Consider the following 26,354-nt stretch of genomic DNA (forward strand, 5'->3'; position numbering starts at 1 on the left):
AATAGCTTCAATCATAATGTTCAATTTTTCACAAACTTGAACTTTTACCTCAACTTCAACATTAGAACTGAAGAAGATACTACACTTCGTTTCGCTCACCATTTGTCCCGAACTTAAGTGCAGTAATCTGGTAGTACTTGTAATTTCGATAACGCGTGCTTATGACAATTTGCGTGAGTATGGCTTTAACCCAGATGACCAAAATACGTTTCTGATGCCAGGAAATACGCCAAAATGAGCGTATTGGTGCGCGAAGAAAAATCCGTCTACTCATTTTGTGTACTCCTCTCACGACCTAACCAATCTCGTGCTCAGACCTAGAGTATATCCAAGCTCCAATCCGTCTCCGCTATGCCCTAGACCTGCCGCCGCGCGCCGTCGCCTCACGCCCCAAACCAAACCCCTACTCCGCCTCCCACGCGCGCCGCCGCCACCGTTCTAACTCGTCGCGTCCCGCCGTCTTCAACCCCGTCCGAATCCTGGACATTGGTTTCTAAAGGTACGAGCTTTTGGGTCATCCGGCGATTACTTATACCCAAGCTAATCATTCTCCACCAAGAATTTCCATCTAGATCCGCACCTTCTTCGGTGATAATGGTTGATTTACATAGCTCGATGTTGTTTTCTCACGTCTGCCTTCAGGCCACCATGTCAGGAAGAGATCGCCTGCCGCGCCGTTTCGTCGAGGATGGCAGGGGCTACGTTGACGCCCGTGTGCTCGAGGATCATCGCAGGGGCCATCATCCCGGTATCCGTGTGGTGGATGATCGCAGGGGCCATCCTGAGATCCGTCTAGTCGATGACCGCAGAGGCTATCCTGCAGTCCGCGTGATCGAGGATCGCAGAGTCTATCCTGCAGTTCACGAAAGGCCCGTCATGAGGATGGCTCCTCGCCCTCACCCTCACCCAGCTGTTATGGAGGAAGAAATCGAGTTGCACGAGGTCGAGTTCCGGAGGCTTATGGCTGACCGTCACGCTCTAGGTGAGGAGCGGATGGAGTTGCACAGGGAGTTGCAGGCTAACAAAGAGGAGGTCCGTCACTTGAACATGATCATCGCCGAGATTAATGGCAAGAAGGAAGCTTATATTGCCGAGCTCGTGGACAAGAGGAGGAAGCTTGAAGCCGAACTTAGAGCAAATGAGCCTCTCAGAGATGAGGTTGCGCATCTTCGTGGCGAGGTAGAGAAGCTCCTTGCTATCAGGAAAGATCTCTCTGCAAAGGCTGCTTCAATCATGCAGGAGCTGAATAGGGATAGATCTGATACAAAACAGTTACCTATGCTGAAAGCAGAGATTGATGGCCTTCAGCAGGACCTTACTCATACAAGGTACCACAAACCATCTCTTTTGCTGGACCTCACTCTCAGTATCCTACTAAGTCGTTTGGTTTGATATCATGGATTTGGCTTCTTTGCAGGAATGCATGTGAATCAGAGCAGAAGGTGAATTTTGAGCTGGTGGAACAAAAGAAAGCAATGGAAAAGAGTATGATGTCCATGGCACAGGAAATTCAACAAATGCGGGCCGAGTTGGCTAATTTGGATGGGAGACCATGGGGCACAGGTATGTAATTTTGATCCACTACTGCATTTCGAATTTTCAGTTATCCTTTCTACATATATTTTCCATTTTCTTTGACTGTAATTATTATTATTTTTTGGATTTGGAGTTGTATATGTGCTATATGGTAGGGTTGTGTATTATCAGCAATCCTGATCTAGGAATTCTGTGAACTAGCATGTATAACTGCATTCCTATTGACAATCTGCATCTGGTAACACTTTGCATGGGTTTGTAATCATTCAATTTCTTCTTTTGTTTGTTTCTATTAGCCAGATATTTTTCTACAAATGGTATCGTCAGATGTGTTAAAGATCTAGGGGGCAATGAACACCAGCTTCTTATTGTGTTACACTCCCATCCATTGTGTTATGTTACACCATTTTTGGCTATAAAAGCTGTAACCTGTTACGTATTCTTGTATGGCGTGGGTGGAGGTTTTGCGCTAGTCCGCCTTTGGCACTGTAAATCCGCAAACTTGCTTTGTCTCATCTTTCTTCAAAAGTCAATTTGGTCATGTGAAATTTTAAACACAGTTTGTAGGAAACCTATTCACAAAGCCATTCAAATCATGAAGTTGGAAAACTTTGTTGCTTGTATGAGCTAGACTAAACATGCCCAGCTGCCATTTGTTTGTCATTTACGGCACACTGAGACTTATGTGCAATTTTGGAAGACGCCATCACTATATGCAGCACAAACATAAAGTTGCACTAAAGCTAAGATGGCAGCTCCCCTTTCCGTGCCCTGCCGCATTGTTATCTGCTTGTGTGTTGCGTGACGGATGATATGATGAAGTTGGGATGATAAGGACGATGTTTGTGTGCCATTGTTGCAAATGAGAGGGATGGAGGGCAAAACTCTGTTCTATTTTCTTCCTTGCCCTTTGTTGAAAGATTGGCTGCTTACAAATAGGAATCACTAAAGAGAGATTACATATCTTGTCTAATATGTCTTCTACTTTAACCCTTTCCTGATTTGCATCTTCACTTATATCCTAATTTAGACTCAAACTCATATTTAAATCCAAAGGCCTAATATGATGGGGAAGGTTAGGAAAGTTCTAGCCATCCAGGACTCGCTAAATCTGCTGGCTGTATCCTGTGCGCCGGGGTCTTCCCTTATGCTGTGTTTGCTGGTGCCCACTGGCTATTGCCAGATTATAACATGCCTCCCAATTTATGATGAATATTGAGTTTGAACTTATCTTCTAAATTTTTACTGGTAATTTTTAGCTTGAGCAAGATCTCCTGCATACACATTTTTAAATAGACATTTTGTTTTGCTCTATCTGACAAGATGACACTTAGTTTATAATAAGTACTCCCTCCGTTCCTATTTAATCGACGTGGGGTAGAGAAGGCTAATGAATAAATAACATATTGATAGAAGTCAATTAAATCCGGACAGAGGTAGTACATGGACAAGATATATGTTTTTAAATAGTATACGTGCAGTTGCTTCTATTCAATATGCTTGATCCTTGTTGAGTGCCAGTCTTTCTGGGTATGCAAATTCACATTAAGAAGTTAAAAACCATGCTGAATTTTGTTCTTAGTATGCGTTTAAAATTCATATTTATATGGTCTCTCTTTACTGCATATATGAATGGAAATCATGTGCTTTTCTGTTAGTAGTAACTTATCGATTGTTCCTGCTTTTCAGTTACATGTTTAAAAAAATTAGTGAGACCCAAGGGTATTAGCACCATCAACACATTTTTAAGAAGACAGCCTAATATACTCATTAGCCCTGCAAAATTTGCCAACACGAATTAATCTGACCCACAGCCTGATCTTTTTCACAGTTGACCCACCCGCCTCAACATTTATCTTTGTTTAACGGACAAATAAAAATCACAAAACTTATTGGCATGCTTTCCACAATGGTAAACAGTAAACACATGTGTGTTCTCGTCAACAATGAGAGCAGAAATCATCCTCACAACATAAGCATAACAGAGTTATCCTAGATGGTGATTTTCTCCAACCTAGACTACCTGAATATTATCTTTTTTGTCAGCATCATTGGATGCATTGCTGGTGGCAATTTCTGATATTTTGGAATAAAATAGAGTCACTCTCATGGTACTATGTTTACCTGCTCTTGAAGGTGGATCATATGGGATGAAGTTGGGTAGTCCTGAAGCGGCTTTCCCTACTCAATACGGAGATAAATACAATATCCATGCGGTATGATCTTGTAAAAGATGGCGGTCTCAAAGAATTTTGTTTTTTTCCTTATCAGCCTATGATAATTTTTCATTTAATTGGAAATGTACTATTTTGTTATCAGGGAGTTTCTGACAAAGGTCCTTCGCATCCTCCTGAATCTTCGTGGGGCGCATATGACAAGACTCGTTTCCAATACCGCTAAGATCCCAGCTGCTACATTCCTGGGAGAAAGAATCACCTATTAGGTGTTAATGATCATATCACATGGTTCAGAATATCTTATCTACCGACTTGTTTGTGTTAGACTCCAGACTTCTTTAAATGCTTCTAATAATTTTGCTTTCCGTGTTAGTTGATAAAGTTGGCACAACAATATCCTATTACATTTACATCTTGGCTTCAGATTTATGCATGTTTCCTGGTTATTGGATCCATGACTAGCAAATATTTTTACATGGCTTTGACTTTGGACATATATGATAAAACAATAGTCATGTCATATATAGAGCATGCATTAGTTTAATGTGAAGCTATGAACGTCTTAACTCATAAACTTTGGATGTACGTATTTACAAAAGCTTCCACCATGCAGTTACACAAGGTATTAATGAGCTTGATGTGAGATGATACAGATAGTGTGTGTGTGTAAAGTTTAACCTCGGTGATAATTGTATGGTTTTTTCATGTTACTTGAATAATTTTAAGCTATGGTGAGGGTGTTAGTCAGTTACTAATTGTTACCAACAATTTTCAGACGTGTGTGCAGCTCATTTTCTGCAAAAACTGAAGTCGTAAAGTTATTTTCTACATCTAGGTTTACGTTGGCTGAAGTTGTCCCATGTAGTGATCATATGTTGGGTTCATAACAACTGCTGCATATTGAAAGTGTAGCAGGTTCAAGGCTGTTATCAACAAATATGAATCACTAAGTAATATTTTTTAAATGAGAGGCTAACCTTACCTCCTTCAGTCTATGAAACGATAACAGCGTGGACAAGTCTATTATGTAGGATTATGGTTGCTTTTCTTTTCGTTTTTGAACATATGGGCAGTAAGTTGTGCTGTTAAACTCAATGGAAGTTTAACATCATAAGTTGTTTCATCTGAATTGGTTTGCATCTGGTACTTGCATCATCAGTTTTGTCAATTATACTTGTCTTGTGCTTGATGGATTTGAACTTCCAGACCTTGTGTGAGCTTGATTATAAAATTCTTGCTCTGGCACTTTTGACACGTCAAATAGCCTATTGGAAGTTTGGAACAACCATTGGACCACTGTTGCATGCTATCGTAACATGGCCTCTCTTGCTCCCTGAAATTAGTAGAGCGCGCATCTACATGCCACTTTTCCCATCCTTTTTCTGGCTTGATGCTGTGTGAATGGGCATGATTACTGTTTTTGCCTATTACCCACTTGGTTAGCTCTATTACCTATGCGGCTGATGTATTACTTGTTAAGTTAGCCCTCTTCTGTGTTGGACACTTACTGGTAGCTCTAGTTTCCAAACTTCGATCAGCAGTTCAATTTAGTAGAGTTGGAGACGATGCCAACATCTCACTATCTAGCAACATCTGATGGATCATGGATGTTATTTAGGGTACTGTGCTGAACTTTATGAACTCTTAGCTTTGGAAGATTTTACCCACGTGGAGAACATGAAGTACTATAGTGTTTGTCGTGGAAGATAGAGAGTCGACTTCTGTACCAGTTGCCAGCAGCTATAGTAGATGCATCGGCCTTGCAACCTCCTGAATGAAATCTTATACCACATCATGGTCTGAGCTGTATTTGACGAAGGCCACAACTCTTGGATCTCCCTGGAACACATTAACGGTCTCCACAACTCCAATAGAACAGGATACTTGAAGAAGTGCACTCTTCGTGATAGGATGGAGTATGTACCGGATTTGAGCACGGAAGATTCTTCTTGTCGTGAAAGTCATTGTGAACTTCTTTGATACAAGATGTTACTGTCCATAACAGTGTTCTCGCAAATGGAAGCTTGATGTATTCTTTACTTCAATGCTCAAAAGAAGTGTAGATTCTGAATAGAAGTTGGCTTTAAGAGTGCTTCTGACCTCCGTACAGGAGAGCTGTGCTCAGTTTGTGAGAAGGGGAAAGCATTCCAAGTTATTGTGTGAAAGCAGCAGATGAAAGGTTGATGTGTTCTTCCATGGGATGCTTAAAGCACAGTGCAGATTTTAATAGAAGTTAGTTGAAGAGTTAAGCTGAGAATCTGCCTTTATTAGGTCCACATTAAGTTCCAACATGCTGGACTTAATTATTATCCCATGCACAGAGTTTAGAATTTGGATGCTCCATGGGATTCAGTTGCTTTTATAGCGTGTCAGCTTATGGAGATTAATCCCGAGCGGGTTAACTTATCGACTGAAGTTGTCCCGAGCGGGTTAACTTATCGACTGAAGTTGGCCAGAGAGTATGGTGCTGGAAAGAAGGGCAAAGAATTTGTTTGTGTTTTCATGACAGCCGACAGGTGGAAGTTTGATCTTGGATGTCATAGAATGCTTAAAGCAGACTGGCAGACTACTCTTCAGCAGAAGTCGGTTGGAAAGATAGTTGATGTTTGGACTATATGGATTTTTAAGTCTGTTTTAAGTCTTATCTGTCCATATTAGGCCTAACGAGCTGGGCTTACTTAGTCCATGTACAAAGCTTGTAAATAGCTGTTATGCTTGTGTTCTACGGGAGATGGTTGCCCTGCTAGCTTGTGTAGATCACTTTGGAAGGTTCAAAGCGGAGGTCATTCTGAAGCTCTCCAAATGACAAAAGCAATCTGCGGGTGGTTTACCAACTATGAGGCAAGTAGTTTCTTCATCCACGCCAGAAGTTATGCCGAGTCTCTGTCTATTATTTTAAACTATCATTTTTGATAGTGCTCCTTCATTAATCTCTACTAGTATGTTAATTTCCAGTTTTATATTTGGATATTCGAGTAGACCCGTTTGAACCCAATTAACTTCACTGTAGGATAGATGTGAGATGTTGTTTGTCAGTATGCCATGGAAGCCTGGCTAGTAGGCCAGTGTTCTAAAAGTCAGAAAAGTTCAATGTGAGCTTGGCATAGCCATGTGTTGAGGTGCAGTAGAGGCTGCATAGGAGCATGCTGGTAAGGGCGGCAACACATCTGTGACTGGAGGAAGACAAGGACACAAGAAGACTTTGAGCCTATGTGGTGGCGTGGATATGGTCTGACGGCCATCTGGGGCTCATCGGAAGTTGGCATCCACTTTAGTGTCCTCGTTGAGTTGAACCATATAAAGATGAAGCAACTCTAGCCTTGTCGCTGTTGAGTTTGATGCCCTAAACCTGTAAACCATCTGTCTCTTTACTTTATCTCCCTCCATGTCCTGCTCTTTGTCTCCTCTCCACCCTCCCTTGCAGACAGTCAGCATATGGTGCATAGGGTGGACTAGGTGCTAGTTCGCGCCCTGCCACTCAACTGGTGCATACCAGTTTCCTTTTTCTCGAACATATATCTAAATGTGCCGTGTATTTGAAGAAGAGTGCTGCTACGGTGCAAAGTACAGTGACCAAAACCAAAACAAAGGCTAAAACTGAAGCTAGAAAGGAAGGCCTACTCTAATCTACAAAAAGGATAGGGAGAAGACATGCCCTCTCTCAGACAGCCTCACGCACCCCCACAGCTGGATCCTGCGAAGCGACGTTGCACTGGCATCTTCCACAGCTCAACCTCGGCCAAGATTGTCTTCGCCATTGACCACTACTTCTGACAGTCTGGCTCTGTATCTAGCGCCTAGCAATTTAATGAACACCTGTTGAGTATTGTTCATTTTCTGGTGAAGAGCCCTGGATATGGTGATTGATTGCCACACATAAGCTTATCCGGGTGTGGTTTTAACATGTTATGGAGTTATATCACTCCTTCCGGTCCATAATAAGTTTCATGGCTTTAGTTTAAATTGAACAAATTTGAACTAAAGCCACAACAATTATTATGGATCGGAGGGAGTAGTATTTTTGCAAGTGACATCTAATAGCAGTTTGTTAAGTATGGTAACTAGGCATGCTCACTTGGATAGTTGAAGTGACAATCTGATCTGAATTGTATTCAAGATGACCTATGCCATTCTACAGTTCAGCAAGGATCTGATAAGACTATGTATAATCACTCTTCTCTGTAGGTGCAAATTGATGCACTTGGGAGTTAGTTGAGTAATTGAGGCCTATAAGGTTTCCAAACCCCTATCTTCAGGTTCTTGAACTTCTTAAAAGTTGGCACCTCTGGTGGATGGGATTTGTCTAGAATTGTGAGGGAAACGGAGAGAAATATAACTGGACAGATCATATATGTTTTGTCACTGGCTTACTGCTTCAGGAGTGTTGTAGGAAACAGTTCAAACTTCATGGTTAATTGCTGTTTCATGTCATCCCATTAGTTTTAGAGAGATATTTGTGATATCGGCTGTGGAGAGAGATAAACAAAGTTAGACTTACTATACTGTAGGAGATGAGTAGTTGCTGAACAGAGGAGATACAAAAGGCATTTCTCTTTGGAAAATGTTATTTTGCTTTGGGGTTTAAGATTTTCACCTTACATTTTACTTTTATGAAACATAAGGAGCCAAGGAGGATACAGAAGTCGTATCTTGAGAATGGTATTAGCATGTATTGTAACTTCACTTCACTCATAGTTGAAGTTATGAGGTACATGTACAGTTATTGGATCTGCAAGAGGAGTTACTGACAGTAGGCCATGATCTCAATTTTTTTATGTTGTACGGGCTGGGGTTTGGCGCCGGCGTTGATGGGGGGTTGGCACCATGACAGAAACTTTAGATGGGGATAGGTAGAGAAAGTACTTGCTTGACTTAATTGAAACCTGCGGCACGTCAACTTTTTCTAGATACGGATGTATCTATAACTGAAATGCGTCTATATACTTCTGTATCTAGACAAAGTTTAGCAAGTTATTTTGGGACGGCGGGAGTACTATACTATTTTTATCATACTAACATTCTGTGTTAGTTTACTGTTTTGCATTTGTGTTATTTATTATATATTTACTGTTCTGTACAACTCTTCAGATGATTCTATTTAAGATCAGAATGTCTAACGCAACTGTTGTTCACCTTACAGGTTGAAATGTTCAGTTGGTCCTTTTCCTCTGGCGAAGATATATATCAATCATGAGAAGAAAGGAGCAGCTACTGCAAGAAAACAGTAAATATGGTATCTTGATAATTGTTGCCTTTCTGATGCTGAAGGTTCTCTTGCACTTAACTAATGCATCTAGAAATGAGCTCTTCATTGAAACTAAAACAGCAGACTGTCTAGACATTCCTGCAAGAGCCAAAGACATGGATTACCATACCAGTTGGAGATGTGAGAAATGGTTTATCCACCAGAAGGATCATTAGCATCTGCCCTAGCAACACTGGAAGGTCTTGAATGTCAGACCGTGGGTGACTGGGATGTGGTCTTGGGGGAAGAGCAAACTTGTGTCATAGAATTTGTGCCTGTCTGGAAACCTCTGTTCTAATTTGGAAGTTGAAAAGAGATTTTGCTGCAAACTGTCTAGGTTACGGCTTACCCAGTTGGTGGGTTGACTTGCGCCAGGCCATGATGTTTCCAGGTGTTCAATTTGGATGCAGTCACCAGTTTGGCAAGCAGTGGAGCTTATGGTCAGTATATGCTTAAGATGCCACTAAGTTGTTTCTTCATACGTGGCAGGACCTTAAAGCAGGATGTCAGAATCTCGTTAGGGCTTGTGTTATGCTGTTTTATGCAAGCTGGTGATGATCCCGCAGTGGTGTCCCTCAGGACCTGCACATAGACCAAGTTACCAACATGCCCATTTGAATGTTTGACTTAATGGTAAACAGTGAAATCCCACAGGACCTGTGCTGAACTGCATATGTACCGTTTCATGGGCGTGATTTTGCTGTCACAGCCCTGTTGAGTGGTTATATTGAAATGAAGATCCTGCAAGTAGAGCATTTCTGGGATGCCCAGGAAGATTGTGCGAAGCATGAAATTGATCTTTTTGGGAGTGATGTAGCACACAATTGCTAGAAGTACAAGAATTAAGTATTCCTTCACCACCTATATCTGTATGGTGAAGAATTAGAACTTTTGGTATCACAGACAGGTGGATTACGGCTCAGAAGGTTTCATATAAGAATAGAACCAGATTTGACTGGTCATAGGATGCCCTTGTGCTCCCTGCCATGCATCCTCATCGAAACACCAGCATTTGGCTTTGTGAACTTTCGCTGGAAGAAGCTTCAGATATTACCAGCAAAGAATTTGAAATGGAAGTCGTAGTTACCAACCGCTTACATCCTGCAAAGAGAGTTGACTTGGATCAAACTCCATTCCACCGGATATCAGTATCCTTTTATGTATATATGGTTACTCTCCGTTTTAGTCATGGCCGTTGAGTCTCATGTTTGTTGAATCCCTTGTTGCGGCAAGCATGAGCAAGCGACTCTAGAGCCGTTTCAGGGAATACCAACCGCGTCGACAATACCTTTAGCAAAGATTTATAGATGCACTAGGTAGTTGGGCGAAAATGTTTTCACAAAGATTTACCACATTTGAGTGTCGAAAAAGATTGTGTGGCGTGGTACTTGCGGAAATAGCAGGGTCATAAAAAGATTGTGCGGTGTGGTACTTGCGTAAATAGCAGGGTCATAAAAAGATTGTGCGGCGTGGTACTTGTGGAAATAGCAGGGTCATAATATCCTGATGGGGTCGTAGGTTGCCGACGCCTAGGAATAAAATAAGTTTCTAATCGAAGTACGTGTTCCATGGAACCTGTGTTGACGCGGTTGCCATCTGTTGCTGCATTTACGATTTACGTTTTCACCGTAGCATAGCCAGCGATTTTCTTCACGTTCCTGCATAATTGTATCGTTTCCTTTTGCAATTCTCCGGATTGAAACATAGACTATTCTGGCAGATAACTGGGACTACTGGCCATGATTTGTTGTTCTTTCGTTTCAAGAACGCGAGATTAAGAAACCCACCATTGACAGTTCTTCCATGACCGGCCGGCCAGCCGGCCAAGCGTTGCTTAATTTACTCTTCCATCGTTACACTGAGCTTTCAAAGATATCGCATCGAGCTAGCATCTGTTGACTGTGCAGGACATTGTTTCCAACTCCCCATTGGAGCTACCCCTGAAATTAAAACTGTCCTCATCCTTTCTTACACAGCCACACCGCATCGCATGGCTCCCTATAAATACAGCACCACCCACAGAGCCCATTGCCATCCACCAATCTACCAAATACACTCGCTGTCAAAGGGCTAACAGGTTTGAAAGTTTCAATGGAGGCAGGGGCAGTGCCGGCCGAGGGGAAGAGCTCGTGGCCAGAGGTGGTGGGCCTGTCATCGGAGGAGGCCAAGAAGAAGATCATCGAGGACAAGCCGGAGGCCAACGTCCAGGTGGTTCCGGCGGACTCTTTCCTCACCATGGATTACAACACCGGCCGAGTCAGGGTGTTCGTCGATTCCAGCGACAAGGTCACCAAAGCCCCCAGGATTGGCTAGCTAGCCACCTAGGCTGGTTCATCCTTACGTTTGTACTGTACGAATAAATTAAGACGTAGTTAATCGTGTGTTACAGTATGCGCTTGTACTGATATGTGGTGTTGACGATAGCTGTTGCTGTTTGGTTGGTGATCCGTGGCGTTCCAAGCTGGTGAGTTTTTGCTGGAACAAGTCAGACCCATTCTCATGTTCTGCTTATAAATTTGGGATAACTATTAGACTGGGTTTTGCATTGTGATGTCCCTTTTCTTAAACGAACTACGCTTTACAAATCAGCGATGGCTTATGAAAAAGGATGTGATGACATGTGGATTTGTGGGCTGTCATTTGGCACCATAGGTGGCTGGCATGTTTACACGGATAATGTCACCAACGTTTCTGCAAAATCAAAATTTAAATGCATTTTATCTCTCAAACTGTGAATCCGACTGACGGTTCATCTTCATCCAGCTTTTCTCTAAAAGGTCTTCAAAACAGACTTTATGTTGGTACGGTTAGATGATTTTCTTTCCTTGGAAAGTTATCATCTAAGGGACCATGAGAGAAATTTGGGGACACCCACATCCTACCCTATTTTTGCCCCAAATGTCACAGAATTGGGGCATTCTCTTTTTGCCACCGACCCCTAGAGCTCATCACCCTAGCACACCAGAGAATTGGGGTAGATTCTCTTTTGTGCACTATCAGATACATTGCCTGCAAATTATTAGATCCTGTGAGAACCTAAATGCTACACTATGCCCGGAACAGACAGTTCACCACTGAACACATGTTTGCATGTACTCGGTCCGCTTAAATGCATCACACTTGTACATCTGAAACTCTGAAAATGCGCGGATGAGAGCGCGAACGAAACTAGTCCAAGACGGATAGGTAAGACAGGAAGTTGTATGCATATCACTAATCGATCAATGAGAGGGCAGAACTAATTTATGTACAACGAACAAGATTACAGGAATTCATCAGAAAATAAAAGTACTTTTGCGAAATGCCGTATTCTAGAATGAATTTCACCAAATTTCTAAGAACTATGTACTCCCTCCGTCCCAAATTAGTTGTCCCAAAAAAATTTAAATATGGATGTATCTAGACATGTTTTAGTGTCTTGATGCATCCATATTTTAACAAATTTGAGACAACTAATTTAGGACGGAGGATAGTATATCTTTTGTTTTTTTCAGACTTCAGAAGCGTACTTTAATTCCAATTCCCTTTTCTTCTAGTTGTAAACCTGTGATTACCAGTAGCATAGTATGTTTATTTATCTGCAAAACGGGTGGAAGGCATGTATGCGGATTCAGAAGGAGTAGAGGCTGCGCAGCTTGTCCTTGTTCTCCTCCCACCACACTCTCGCCTTCACCTCGCCGAACCTCTCACGGCTGCGATGCAACAAAACAATTCATCATTCGTTTTCTACTCACATTTGTCACCGGATCGAATCTGATGATATCGGAAAGAAGAAAGATGTTGTGTTGAGCAGGCTGGTACCTGAGCTCGACGTGCCGGAGCTGGAGGGGGTGGTCGGGGTAGGCGCGGACGGTAAGGAACACGCCGGGATCGTACTCCTCCACCCACTCCTTCCACTGCTGGTCGCCGACGTCCTCCTCGTCCTCGTTGTCCTGTTGAGCCGCCGCCGCTCTAGGTGCTCTTGGTGGTGGTGCTTTGCTGCCGCTGCGGTTCTCGGGTGCGGTGACTAGGCCCATTATCGGCGAGCCCACCGTGCCGGCTGACCCACTGCCGCTGGACGGCTCGCCGGAGAAGTTGGACGTCGACGGTGACCATGACTCCGCGCGGGGCGTCGTCGCGTCCTGTGCCAGCCAAATCCACGATCGAACACTGCATGTGAGTCGAACCGAACCAAGCCATGAAGCCCATGATCGATGGACTAAGTGCGATCAATCACTGTATACCTGCGGCTGCGGCGCTTCTTCTTCGTCGGACTGGCATGGGGTGGCAGGCATGGCGGCCGCCGCGTCGTCATCGTCGTCGGACTGGACGACGCTGTAGAGCTCGACGATGTGGTCGTGGTTGTCGGCCCACCAGCTCTGCGCCGCCCACGCGTCGAACAGCTCCTCCCTGAACCGCACCCTGCGGAGGCGGTTGCTGCCGTCGGGCCGCGGCGACAGCGTCAGCAGCACCCCGGGCTCCGGCTCCGCCACCCACTCCCGCACGCCGTCACCCCCGCCGCCACCGTCGTCGTCGTCCAGCAGAGGGGAGCAGCACTTGTCGCAGTACTCTTGCTTCTTCCCTCCTTTCTTGTCCTCTTCAATGCGCAGCTCATGGTCACGGCGGCGATCGTCGTTGTCCGCTTCGTCCTGCAACTGCGCCGGCGCGATCTTGGCCGACGGCGCTCCGGCAGCATCATTGTGATCCCCACCGTCAGCCTCCTTCCGTCGCCTCCGCCGCCCATGGCCGCCACCGCCCCCCTCCTTCGCCTTGAGGGACATGGCTTTCATCTGCATGCACACGTACGACTATCTAAAATCACGCACGCAGCGAAGGGTTCGTATTGATAGGCTGGAAGGTGAAACCAAGTAATTCAATCGATGGCGGCGGCGATAGGTACATACGTTCTTGGTGAAGCCCCTGATGACGCTGATGGACCTGGAGACCCTGCTGTCGCCGGTGCCGCCGCGGAAGCACACGTGCATCTCGATCGCCGGCCGGTCGACCTACACCTGCCTCTGCCTCTTCTGCTCTACTCCGCACTTTTGGGGGATCGGGTGTGGAAGAAGATGGAAATTTCAAACGAGGCGCAGTTAGTGCGGATGGGCGTATTTATTCAGATTGGCTGCGTACGTTGTTGCGCGAGTTATGGGCGGCGGAAACATTCCCGATTTCAAACCTCTGCTGCGATCGAGCAGTAGTCGGTCCAACGGTCGCGGTGGATTTGAAATGCATGTGAAGCAGAGTGTTTTCTGCAATGTGCCATGGTGCTTGTTATGTTAGGGTTGAAACGGAATGAGAATGGAAACAGACGGAAACATGCTTTGTCGTTCTCGTTTCGGCCTATCTAGCTTGCTGGAATAAAAAACGAAACCGGAAACCCCAAAAACGAATATGGAAATGAAAATTACCGAAGACGAACATGGAAGAGAGATATGAAATGAAAACAGGGTGTTTGTACGTGCGTGTTTGTGAGCGTCTGCGTTGTACCGTGTTCTAAAAAAGAAACACAATAGCGGTGTAATATTTTGGCATGTAAAACGAAGGGCACACATAAATAAGTTGTCGCACGGGGAAGCGAGTCATCGAGGACTCTAGGCGGCGGTCTGGCCGCACGGCTGCATGTGTACAATTATATTAGAGTAATTGAAGTTGGTATTTAGTGGAAAATGTAGGGGTTATATATCTGGAAACTTTTTATATTTCAATGAAACTAGTTCTCGTCTTGTTATGTTTCGATGAACATTTTTTGACCAATTGGTCACTCGATTATGATATCATGGCTACCATGTTAGTAGTGAGGACCTATACGACGTGAGGTGAATGAGTTGGACTACGATTACATCGACAAGCTCACCTTTGGCAACAAGTCTAAGTTTCCGCTACTAGTAACCATGTGAGATGATTGGCATATATATATCATTGTCAACTGCACCATTGTGTCCATGCCTAAGTTCAACATGACCTGGGTAGGACACATTGTTGGAATTATAGTTGAAAGAGCGAGGTCAATTACTCGTGTTTTGTGTGTTTAATAACAACACTTGAATGAATTTAACCATATGCATAGATTGTTTTTGATAGATTTGCAGGTGCACTGTGTCCTCGCTGAACACTTCATGATCAGAAGACTCAAGCGTAGCTTATAGGTTTTCTGGTTTTATGTGTGTGTGTGTCGCTAGGTGACGTGGTTGGAGAGGGAAAGAGGAAAAATCAGATTCTGCCTGACTGGTACTACCGGTACCAGGAACGGTAGTACCGCTACCCTACTGGTACCGCCCTGAAGTACCTCTCTGGGTGTTTGCACGTGAAAAGTCCCACAGAGTGAGTTACGGTACCTCTACGGTACCATGAGCGGAAGTACCGCTCACAAGCGATAGTTCCGACATGGTACCGCCTAGGTACCGTAAGTCAAGTTACGGCACTAACGCTTCAGTACCGCCGAGGTACCGCATGGAGTCCGGTGCTCGAAGAGGCCGTTACGGTACCTCAAGCGGTACCGCTAGAGGTACTACCGCTTCGAGCCCACGTGGCGAATATGTGGGGTGATTTCAAACCCAGAGCGGTACTACCGCTTGCCCAAGCGGTAGTACCGGTTGACATAGGCATCCCCAATGGGCATGTCGAAGATGGTACCCGGGGTTTACTGAAGGCCCACAAGTCGAGGAATACAAAGATCGGAAGCCCAATTGGTGTTAACGAAAGTTAGATTTGTATTAGGAAATATAGAAAGTTGTAATTCCGCGGGACGGGTTAGAAACCCTCCCGGACTTTGTAAACTTGTGTATTACGAATCCTTCGGCTCCGCCTCCTATATAAGGGGGAGTCGAGGGACAAAGAAAGGATTGAATCTATTGTCAACATAACCCTAGTTTTGCAATCAGCGAGTACTTTTCGGCTGAAACCTTCGAGATCTACTTGCCCTCTACTTCTAACAAAACCCTAGTCTACAATCTGTAGGCATTGACACGTTAATCCCTTGTCAATTGGCGCCGTCTGTGGGAATTAGAGGCTGCAAGGAGCTGATCTCGATGGCACGTTCAAGATCGTCGACTTCGTCGGTAGCAAGCAACGCGATGGATCGAGGTAAACATGTCAAAACTGATCTAGTCGATTTTATTCCTCACCCGCCCTCCCGTTTGGATGCATGTGCGTATCTAGAGGAGCCCATCTTGATGACTTTCGGAGAATTCCGATTCGGTGTCGACAAGGAAGGATCTTATCGCCTCGAAGTTCCGATCTCGTCGGAATTATCAGCGATTGATTCCGACTTCTCGTCAAGCGATGAAGAGCTTTCGTCGCCACGCTTCATCAACACCAGTGCAAGCGGAAATCTCGCCAAGATCTTCAGCGACATGTCCTTCGAATCGTCTGCGGACTCTGATATAAGCAGCGATTCAGGCAGCGTCGACAGCTTCAACCTCATCGACAGATCTGTTGTCATTGGAAAGGTCTTCACCAATCTCTATGATGGTGTCACCAATCCCGACAAAAATCAAAATTCAAAATATCATCAAGTCTATGCAATTGAAGAAACAAATCGAGCAGAGCCAGAAACGTCAGAGGCTTTCGACAATTTGGGAAACCCATATGTCGATCCCGCTGATCTCAGGAGGGGTCTAGGCACTAAGTATGTGGGGCCTACTCCACTTCTAAGAGTTCAACTCCCCCAAGAAGCATTGGACAGAGCCGCAAGAGCCATGGACGGTTCAGAACCAATGACCACAACTGCTACTGCAGAAGAATTACAAGCCTATCAATATAGACTTGCTCGTGTGAGTAGGGAGTTGGAAAAACAGACAACCTCCCTGAACAGAAGAAAGGAGGCAGCCTCCGCGTCAAGCAGGAGACGAGCAGACCTAAGTCGACAATCAGGAACGTCGGGAGATAGTAATAGAGAAGCTCGGAGGAGAGCGAGATCTCGGCTGCAAAATATACCTGAATCAGAGAGGGAACATCTAGTTCAAAACCTCGACATGTCTTTTATGACAATTGACACAAGGGGAAACATTATCCCAAAAACACCGGAAGCTGGGTACATGGCAACACAGGCTTTCATCCTTGCGTCTAGGCCACCCCCTGGGGATCCGAGAGAAGCATTGTATAACATGGCAATGGCAGGAGTTGGAGTCATGGGAACAGCGTTCGCAGCTACACCTCCCGAAGGAACTGCAAGGCAAAATAGTCCACGACCCACCGCAGCAGTGCAAGATCCACCAAGAGCAAGTGGAGCAAGGGATACATCGGCTTAGGCAAGGGTGGATAGAGCGCGACAAGAAAGAAGGGAACATCGGCAGTCACCAGAAGTTGCCGAGGAAGATATGTGTGGGCTCCCGTGCTTTACGAGACGAGTTCAAAAAACTCGAGTCCCGTCAGGGTTTAAGCTACCCGAAAATTTCAAGAAATTCGACGGCCTACAGGATCCCGAAGATTGGCTCGTTGATTATCTCGAGTTGGTGAAGTTGATAGGCGGAACCAGGGCAACAGCCATGCAGAGCATCCAAGTACACTTGAGCGGAGCCGCGCGATCTTGGATAAAGAAACTTCCGCCAGGTTCCATCGATAGCTGGGATAGTTTTGAGGATATCTTCATGAAGAATTTCGATTCCACCTGCAAAAAACCCGCGTCATTGGAAGAGTTGAGGGCGTGTAGACAGAAACATGATGAGTCAATGAGGAAATATATACAGAGGTGGAACATTATCAAAAACTCGGCAGAGGATATATCTGACGAGAGGGCAATAGACGCGTTTGTGGCAGGAATTCGACGGGGAGATTTTGTCGAAGACTTAGGGAGAACCAACCCTAAGACAATATCAGCATTGATGGAAATAGCAAACAGATGGGCAGATGGAGAAGATGCTATACACAACAAGCGACATAGGTCGCCAGAGGAGGACCGCAGTCGAAATTTTCAAAATAGACGACGATTCTCTCGACAGTTCTATAGTAATGATGCTCCTGGCCACATATCAGCTGGTTTTCGAGGAAGCTCTGGAGGAAACAGTCGAGATGATTATCAAAGAAGTAACGAGCAACAAGGCGACAACAGAGGTGATTCCCGTAGTTACAGGCAAAATAGTGGGCCAAGGTTTCAAAGACCATATGTGTCTCCCGAGGATATGATGAACGGGCCATGTCAGATGCATTTTTATCTCGACAACAATGGGAAAAGGCAGTCAGGACACCTGCAGAAGGATTGTCGCAATTTTCAAGCAATGTTGCGAGCCGCAGGGATAGCCAATGCTCAAGCAATGAATAGAAACCCCCAAGGACCCAGGAGTGAGATCCACCTTCCACCTCCTCTCGCAATTACGGACGAAAATTGGCACTAGCTCAGAATAGCGGCAGCACCACACCCACCCCCGTATGTCGATCCCAACTCCAACGGCGCGGTCTCGATGATTCAGAATGCTAGGCCGTCCAATAGGGCTCAGAAAGTAATCTCACAACAGGTATTCATGGCAGAGAAGATGCCTCCACCAACGGTTGAGTACTTAAATTGGTCGGGACAGGACATTAGCTTCACAATTGCGGATCACCCGCAGCAAGTTCCTCGACCAGGGCAATCTGCACTCATCTTACCCGCAGTTATCGCTGGTTTTGACGTGTCGAGAGTCTTCATAGATGGCGGCAACAGCTTAAACCTTATGTATGCAGATACACTAAGGAAGATGAACATATCCCTGGCAAATCTAAAACCAACTGACACAAGCTTCCACGGAATCACGCCAGAGAAGCTGAGTTATCCGTTGGGGAACATCAATCTCGACGTTCAGTTCGGGACCCGAGAAAACTACAGGATAGAAAAGTTGGAGTTTGAAGTTGTGGATTTCCCGTCGCAATATCACACATTGTTGGGACGACCAGCATATGCCAGGTTTATGGCGGTACCACATTATACGTACCTGTTGTGGAGGTTGCCTGGACCTAAGGGACCAATTACAGTCAATGGAAGTTTCGCGCTAGCTGATAAATGCGACAAGGATTTTCATCGACTGTCGGAAACTTTCGGGATGCAAGCAGAGTATATGGCGTCGAGGCTCACAACTGATTATGATGTGTTGCCAGATACATGAAGGCCACTCACGGAACCAACCTTCAATACTGCTGAGGATTCAAAAGAGGTGCAGATCCACCCGACGGATCCGAAGAAAACGACGTCCATTGCAACAAATATGGACCTCGCATAGGAAAGCGCGCTCGTCGAGTTCCTCCGTGAGCACTGGAAAATCTTCGCATGGTGTCCAGCTGACATGCCAGGAGTACCCAGGGAACTTGCCGAGCACCACCTAAACTTGGATCCAATAGCGAGACCAATCAAACAACCTTTGCGGCGTTTTTCGGAACCAAACCGCAAAGCTATGCTATCAGAAATTGATCGACTCAGAGAAGCTGGTTTTATTAAAGAAAAATCTACAGAAGCCACGTGGGTAGCTAACCCAGTAATGGTGCCAAAGAAAAACACGAAAGTCCTTCGCATGTGTGTCGACTTTACGTGTCTCAATAAACACTGTCCAAAGGATCACTTTCCCCTCCCAAGGATCGATCAAATCATCGACTCCACGGCAGGATGTGAACGTCTTTCCTTCCTGGACGCATATTCTGGTTATAACCAGATCAGATTAAAAGAAGATGATGAAGCCAAGACAGCGTTCATAACACCTTATGGCGTGTTCTGCTATAGAACAATGCCTTTTGGCCTAAAAAATGCGGGAGCAACATATCAGCGGATGATGCAGAAGTGCCTTGCAACACAGATTGGAAAAAATATACAAGTTTACATTGACGATGTCGTCATAACATCAAAAAAGGGGACAACACTGATCGAGGATTTGAAAGAAACTTTCGACAACCTCGACAAGTTCTGCCTCAAGTTAAACCCGACAAAGTGCTCCTTTGGCGTTCCTGCGGGAGAACTTCTCGGGTTCCTAGTATCGGCAAGAGGGATCGAGGCCAATCCAGAGAAAATCCAAGCCATCGTAACGATGAGGAAGCCGACAAAATTGAAAGAAATACAACAGTTGACGGGGCGAGTCGCAGCTTTAAGCAGATTCGTCGCCAGGCTAGGAGAAAAGGCAATACCGTTCTACGCATTGATCAAACAAGGAGAGAAGTTTCAGTGGAACGAGGAAGCGGATACAGCTTTCGAGAATCTCAAGCGCACAATTTCGACACCACCAATTTTGGTGGCGCCCAAGGAAAAGGAACCCCTCCTGCTATACATCGCAGCCACACCTCAGGTGGTCAGCACAACTCTCGTAGTCTAAAGGGAAGAAGAAGGAAAATTGCATGGAGTACAGAGGCCAGTATATTTCATTAGTGAAGTATTGTCGCCTTCAAAACAGCGGTACCCGTAGTACCAGAAGTTAGCATATGGAGTGTTTACAACAGCAAGAAAATTGCGACACTATTTTTCGGCGCATCCGATAATAGTAGTCAATGAGGCGGCTTTATCAAATATATTAAACAATCCAGAAGCTACGGGTCGTGTCTCCCTTTGGGGAATAGAGCTTTCCCCTCGGGACATCACGTATGAAAAAAGAAAAGCAATAAAGTCGCAGATCCTACCAGACTTCATCGCTGAGTGGATGGAGCTACAAAATACAGGACCCCCAGATTTATCGAGAACCTGGACTATGAACTTTGATGGGTCCAAAAGGTTAGAGGGCGCTGGAGCAGGCGTGATACTAATATCACGTGAAAGCGACAAATTAAAATATGTCTTACGAATGACGTTCCCAAACACGTCTAACAATGAAGCAGAATATGAAGCTCTCATACACGGGATGAAGATGGCAAAGGCTTGTGGTGTAACCCGGTTAAAAATCTTTGGCGACTCACAATTGGTGGCTCAGCATGTCATGAATCAATGTGATGCAGTCAATGAAAGTATGATAGCATATAAGGAAATGTACAATGAGCTCGAAAAGCTGTTTGATGGATGCGAAGTAAATCACATCAGCAGGTTGAGCAACGATGAAGCCGATGTTCTCGCAAACATCGGGTCGCAGTGTCTCGCGATTCCACCAGGCGTGTTTTGGGAAGAAATAGCCGAAAGATCTACAAAGCCGACGAAATCAAAGAAGAAGGAGAAGGATGAGAAACCCTCGGGAGCTACGAAAGAAACACTGGAAGAAGAAGAGGAACAGGAGCTAGTAATGCTGGTGCAAATTCCATGGATGCAGGCGTACATATCATACATCCTAAGGAAAACAATACCCGACGATCCAGTCGAAGCAATGCGAGTAATCAGACGTTCCAAAGCCTTCACTGTGGTCAAAGGGGAGTTGTACAAGCGAAGTATCTCGGGTGTGTTACAAAGGTGCGTCACACCAGAAGAAGGAAGGATAATTCTGAAGGACGTACACGAAGGAATATGTGGTCATCATGCAAGCAGTCGAGCTATTGCGGCCAAGGTTTTCAGAGCAGGATTTTATTGGCTGACATCAATCGAGGATGCGAAGGAAATAGTGCGAACTTGCGACGCGTGCCAGAGATTTGCCGCAAAGCCTCATTCTCCGGCAGCAGAATTAATGCCAATACCGCTGTCTTGGCCCTTTGCCCAATGGGGTCTCGATATGGTAGGAAAACTACACAAAGCCTCGCCGGGTGGGTACGAGTATATGCTCGTTGCTGTCGACAAATTCACCAAGTGGATAGAAGCAAAGCCAATAAATTCACCAGACGGCGCGTCGGCAATCAAGTTTGTGAAAAGCATTGTCTTTCGATTTGGAGTCCCTCATAGCATCGTCACGGACAATGGCAGTAATTTCACATCCAAGGAGTTCAAAGCATACTGTGCAGAAGTGGGCATCAAATTGAGTTTCGGATCAGTCGCGCACCCGCAGACCAACGGTCAAGTCGAGAAAGCCAACGGTATCATCTGCAATGGTATAAAGAAGCGCTTGTTAGGACCATTGGAAAAAGCTCGACATACTTGGCCAGAGGAGCTGCCGAGTGTGTTATGGAGTATCCGAACAACACCAAATACGGCGACACAGGAAACTCCGTTCTTTCTGGTCCATGGAGCTGAAGCAGTACTGCCGATAGAAATAGAGCATGATTCTCCAAGAGTCACATAATACGATGAAGAAACTTCCAGAAGAGCTTTGGAAGATGATGTTGACACACTCGACGAGGCTCGAGACGAAGTGTTATCACGGGTCGCTAAGTACCAGCAAGACCTGAAAAATTATCACAGTCGACGACTTGGCCCTTTGCCCAATGGGGTCTCGATATGGTAGGAAAACTACACAAAGCCTCGCCAGGTGGGTACGAGTATATGCTCGTTGCTGTCGACAAATTCACCAAGTGGATAGAAGCAAAGCCGATAAATTCACCAGACGGCGCGTCGGAAATCAAGTTTGTGAAAAGCATTGTCTTTCGATTTGGAGTCCCTCATAGCATCGTCACGGACAATGGCAGTAATTTCACATCCAAGGAGTTCAAAGCATACTGTGCAGAAGTGGGCATCAAATTGATTTTCGCATCAGTCGCGCACCCGCAGACCAACGGTCAAGTCGAGAAAGCCAACGGTATCATCTGCAATGGTATAAAGAAGCGCTTGTTAGGACCATTGGAAAAAGCTCGACATACTTGGCCAGAGGAGCTGCCGAGTGTGTTATGGAGTATCCGAACAACACCAAATACGGCGACACAGGAAACTCCGTTCTTTCTGGTCCATGGAGCTGAAGCAGTACTGCCGATAGAAATAGAGCATGATTCTCCAAGAGTCACAGAATACGATGAAGAAACTTCCAGAAGAGCTTTGGAAGATGATGTCGACGCACTCGACGAGGCTCGAGACGAAGTGTTATCACGGGTCGCTAAGTACCAGCAAGACCTGAAAAATTATCACAGTCGATGATTGCGACCACGATCTTTTCAGTTTGGGGACTTGGTTTTACGACTCAATCAAAAAAGCCATGAAAAACTCGAGTCGCCGTGGCTTGGCCCTTACATCGTCACAGAAATAATTGAAGGAGGAGCATACATGATAAAGGACAAGAAGTCAGGAGTTGCCGAGCCAAATCCTTGGAACGTGGCACAACTCAGGCGTTTTTACGCCTAGAGTCGAAAATATAGTCCTCCTTGTAAATGCTACAATGTACTGAAACGCCCGCGAGTTTTCAGACGCACTCTTTTCCTTTTTCAGGGCACCGAGTGGGGCTGGAAAAGGTTTTTAATGAGGTGGACTCGCGGTGCTACAATATAATAAAGATAGTAGAGATATACATCTTTTTCTTTGACAAGCTCGGGGGCTTGCGCCCAGAAGACACAGTATATATATACACAATGTCGACGAATACAACTTGCAAAATATTTCGCCTTGGTGCAAAGCACCTCGCAAAATAAAATGGTGATACAAAATAGTGATCAACAAAAAAGCTCAGGGGCTAACACCCGCAAAAATAGTACACTCAATATAATTTATTATGCCTTGGGCCAACCTCGCATTATAAAAAAATCGCCACCAAAACGCCCGGGGGCTTGACAAGGAAAAATAACAAATCTAGTGACTTTACAATATAGATTATGTTTACAACATACAAGATACAACTCGGGGGAAATAAATTTTCAATTGCTTCCCAATAGATTATCTATAGTCAACCGTTCATCATTTGAAGCATGAGTACTATGTTCAGCATAGCTGCCCTTCACGAAGAACTCAGCATCCATCCGAAGAAGTCCATCCATCATATCTTCTGCTACAGGGGTTACAATGTCGTCAATTTTGCCAACATTCCTCTTCTTTTTCGCCATCTTGGTCAGGCACTTGGTGACAATTTGACTCAGGTCAAACTTGGGATAGCATATTTTTATCATCATCACAGCAAACCTGGCGCCGGCAGATAGTTGGGCCCGCACAAATCCATGGATTCGAGGTGCATCCCGAAATTTCTCCATCAAATCAGGAAGGGTCTCTGGCATCTTATTGCGCGGAAACATGGTGCCGTAAACTAAAGACAAGGTCCTTGTACAGAAGTTGAGAAACTCGCGGACCTGAATCACGCGATCTTCAAATCAAATGATCTGGCGGGTACGTTCAGGTGTACCCCAAAAATTAGAATCATGCTCCAGCGCAAGTCTGAGAAGCGCATTGGAACGAGCTTCAACACGCTCATCCTCGGCAGCAGTGTCCAAAAAGAACCTGCTTTAAAAGAATCAGCAGAGAAAGAGAAGACAAGCAAGAGAAAAATTAAGTACGACCAAGTTAATGAAGCACACCTGTCATATCCAAGCTAGAATCCGTCATCAGTTGAAGCTGTTGGAGATATGCCCAAGAGGCAATAATAAAGTGGTTATTATAATATCTTTGTGTTTATGATAAATGTTTATATACCATGCTATAATTGTATTAACTGAAACATTGATACATGTGTGTTATGTAAACAACAAGGAGTCCCTAGTAAGCCTCTTGTATAACTAGCTTGTTGATTAATAGATGATCATGGTTTCGTGATCATGAACATTGGATGTTATTGATAACAAGGTTATGTCATTATTTGAATGATATAATGGACACACACCCAAATGAGCGTAGCATAAGATCAAGTCATTAAGTTCATTTGCTATAAGCTTTCAATACATAGTTGTCTTAATCCTTCGACCATGAGATCATGTAAATCACTTACACTGAAAGGGTACTTTGATTACATCAAACGTCATTGCGTAAATGGGTGACAATAAAGGTGGGATTAAGTATTTGGAAAGTGTGAGTTGAGGCATATGGATCAACAGTGGGATCTGTCCATCCTGATGACGGATAGATATACTCTGGGCCCTCTCGGTGGAATGTCATCTAATTAGCTTGCAAGCATATGAATAGTTCATAAGAGATCACATACCACGGTACGAGTAAAGAGTACTTGTCGGTAACGAGGTTGAACAAGGTATGGAGATACCGATGATCAAACCTCGGACAAGTAAAATATCGCGAGACAAAGGGAATTGACATCATATGTAAATGGTTCAATCGATCACTAAGTCATCGTTGAATATGTGGGAGCCATTATGGATCTCCAGATCCCGCTATTGGTTATTGCTCGGAGAGGAGTCTCGACCATGTCTGCATAGTTCGCGAACCGTAGGGTGACGCGCTTAAGGTTCGATGTCGCATAAGTAGATTTGAATATGGTATGGAGACGAAGTTTGTTCGGAGTCTCGGATGTGATCCAGGATGTCACGAGGAGGTCCGGAAGAGTCCGGAGAATAAGATTCATATAAGGGAAGTTGATTTCTGGGTTTTCGGAAATGTTTGGGATTGTTCCGGTGTTGACTGGAAGGTTCTAGAAGGTTCCGGAAGGTTCCACCATGGGGCCCACGACCCGGGAGGCCCACCGTGGGCCGAGGGGATGCTCCCTGGCCTAATGGGCCAGGGGCACTTGGCCCCAAGGCCCAGGCCGGCCATACCCCCTAGGGTTTCCTGGGGGGGTCAACTTGGGGGAGGGGAAAGCCCCTCTCCCCCCTTTGGCCGCCGCCCCCCCAACCCTAGATGGGAAGGGGGGCCACCTTGGCCGGCCAGCCCCCTATATAAAGAGGGGAGGGGGTGGCCGGCCACACCATCCCCCCATTTTGCCTCCTCCTCTGGCCGCCTCTCCCTCCACCATACGCTGTCCGGGCTTAGGCGAAGCCCTGCAGTTTTCTTCCTCCACCACCACCACCACGCCGTCGTGCTGCTGGACGTTGGAGGAGATCTACCACACCTCCGCTGCCCGCTGGAACGGGAGAGGAATGAGCTTCATCGACACCGTACGCGCGACCGAGTACGGAAGTGCTGCCGGATTGCAGCACCGGGGACGATCGTCTACACCAACAACGAGATTAATCTCGTAGGCTTTGGAATCTTCGAGGGTTAGTCTCATCTCCACCTCGTTGCTTAGATCTAGTAGATTGGATCTTGGGTGTTCCATAGATTAGATCTGTTGGTTTTATTCGTTTTGCGGTAGGAAATTTTTTGTTTTCTATGCAACGAACCCCATCAGTGGTATCAGAGCCACGTCTTTGCATAGATCTGTTGCACGAGTAGAACACAATGGTTTGTGGGTGGTGATGCTTTTGTTTCTTTAGTTTGTGTACTTTGCTTCTTGCGGGATGGTGGGATGAAGCGGCCCGGGCTAACTTTACATGACCGCGTCTCATGAGACTTGCTCCACGCTTGACATGCAACTTGTATTGCATAAGTGGCTTTGCGGGTGTCTGTCTCTCCCACCATAGTGAAGATTGTAATTTGCACTTCTATTGTCAACACTAGTATCACCGTTGTGGTTCATGTTCGTAGGTAGATTGGATCTTACTCGAAAACCCTAAACCACGTAAAAGATGCAAACCAAATTAGAGGCGTCTAACTTGTTTTTGCAGGGTTTGGTGATGTGATATGGCCATAATGTGATGATGATTATATTCGATGTATG

General features: G+C 45.2%; 2 protein-coding genes across 4 annotated transcripts; one reads left to right on the top strand and one right to left on the bottom strand.

The window, feature by feature from the left end:
- The first annotated feature begins 348 nt into the window (after positions 1-348).
- On the top strand, positions 349-9,247 carry LOC127299604 (protein FLX-like 3). 3 transcript variants are annotated; one of them, XM_051329594.2, is made up of 6 exons: positions 349-499; positions 643-1,328; positions 1,418-1,563; positions 3,673-3,752; positions 3,856-3,979; positions 8,854-9,247. In XM_051329594.2, the coding sequence occupies exons 2-5, from the start codon at positions 649-651 to the stop codon at positions 3,934-3,936; spliced, it is 987 nt and encodes a 328-aa protein (XP_051185554.1). In that variant the 5' UTR covers positions 349-499; positions 643-648; the 3' UTR covers positions 3,937-3,979; positions 8,854-9,247. The 3 variants fall into 3 exon arrangements, 2 of the variants coding, with proteins under 2 accessions (XP_051185554.1, XP_051185553.1); XR_007850511.2 differs by having other exon boundaries at positions 350-499; positions 3,856-4,033; XM_051329593.2 differs by lacking the exon at positions 8,854-9,247 and having other exon boundaries at positions 350-499; positions 3,856-4,166.
- A 3,306-nt stretch (positions 9,248-12,553) lies between these two features.
- LOC127303485 (putative protein Brevis radix-like 5) lies at positions 12,554-13,942 on the bottom strand. The gene is made up of 5 exons (XM_071820847.1): positions 13,842-13,942; positions 13,197-13,727; positions 12,918-13,079; positions 12,760-12,881; positions 12,554-12,650 (listed from the first exon to the last, which is right to left on the bottom strand). Exons 1-5 carry the CDS (start codon positions 13,920-13,922, stop codon positions 12,569-12,571), a joined length of 978 nt encoding a protein of 325 aa, XP_071676948.1. The 5' UTR covers positions 13,923-13,942; the 3' UTR covers positions 12,554-12,568.
- Between the last annotated feature and the right edge of the window lie 12,412 nt (positions 13,943-26,354).

Source organism: Lolium perenne, chromosome 5, assembly GCF_019359855.2.
Source record: "Lolium perenne isolate Kyuss_39 chromosome 5, Kyuss_2.0, whole genome shotgun sequence".
Classification (NCBI taxonomy): Eukaryota; Viridiplantae; Streptophyta; class Magnoliopsida; order Poales; family Poaceae; genus Lolium; species Lolium perenne.

Excerpts from the sequence above, each read along its gene's own strand:
- LOC127303485 (XM_071820847.1), bottom strand. The coding sequence starts at position 13,922 with ATGCACGTGTGCTTCCGCGGCGGCACCGGCGACAGCAGGGTCTCCAGG. Across the intron at positions 13,728-13,841 it reads TCAGGGGCTTCACCAAGAAC|ATGAAAGCCATGTCCCTCAA; the intron begins GTATGTACCTAT and ends GTGTGCATGCAG. Across the intron at positions 12,882-12,917 it reads GCAAAGCACCACCACCAAGA|GACGAGGAGGACGTCGGCGA; the intron begins GCACCTAGAGCG and ends CAGGACAACGAG.
- LOC127299604 (XM_051329594.2), top strand. The coding sequence starts at position 649 with ATGTCAGGAAGAGATCGCCTGCCGCGCCGTTTCGTCGAGGATGGCAGG. Across the intron at positions 1,329-1,417 it reads CAGGACCTTACTCATACAAG|GAATGCATGTGAATCAGAGC; the intron begins GTACCACAAACC and ends GCTTCTTTGCAG. Across the intron at positions 3,753-3,855 it reads ATAAATACAATATCCATGCG|GGAGTTTCTGACAAAGGTCC; the intron begins GTATGATCTTGT and ends TTTTGTTATCAG.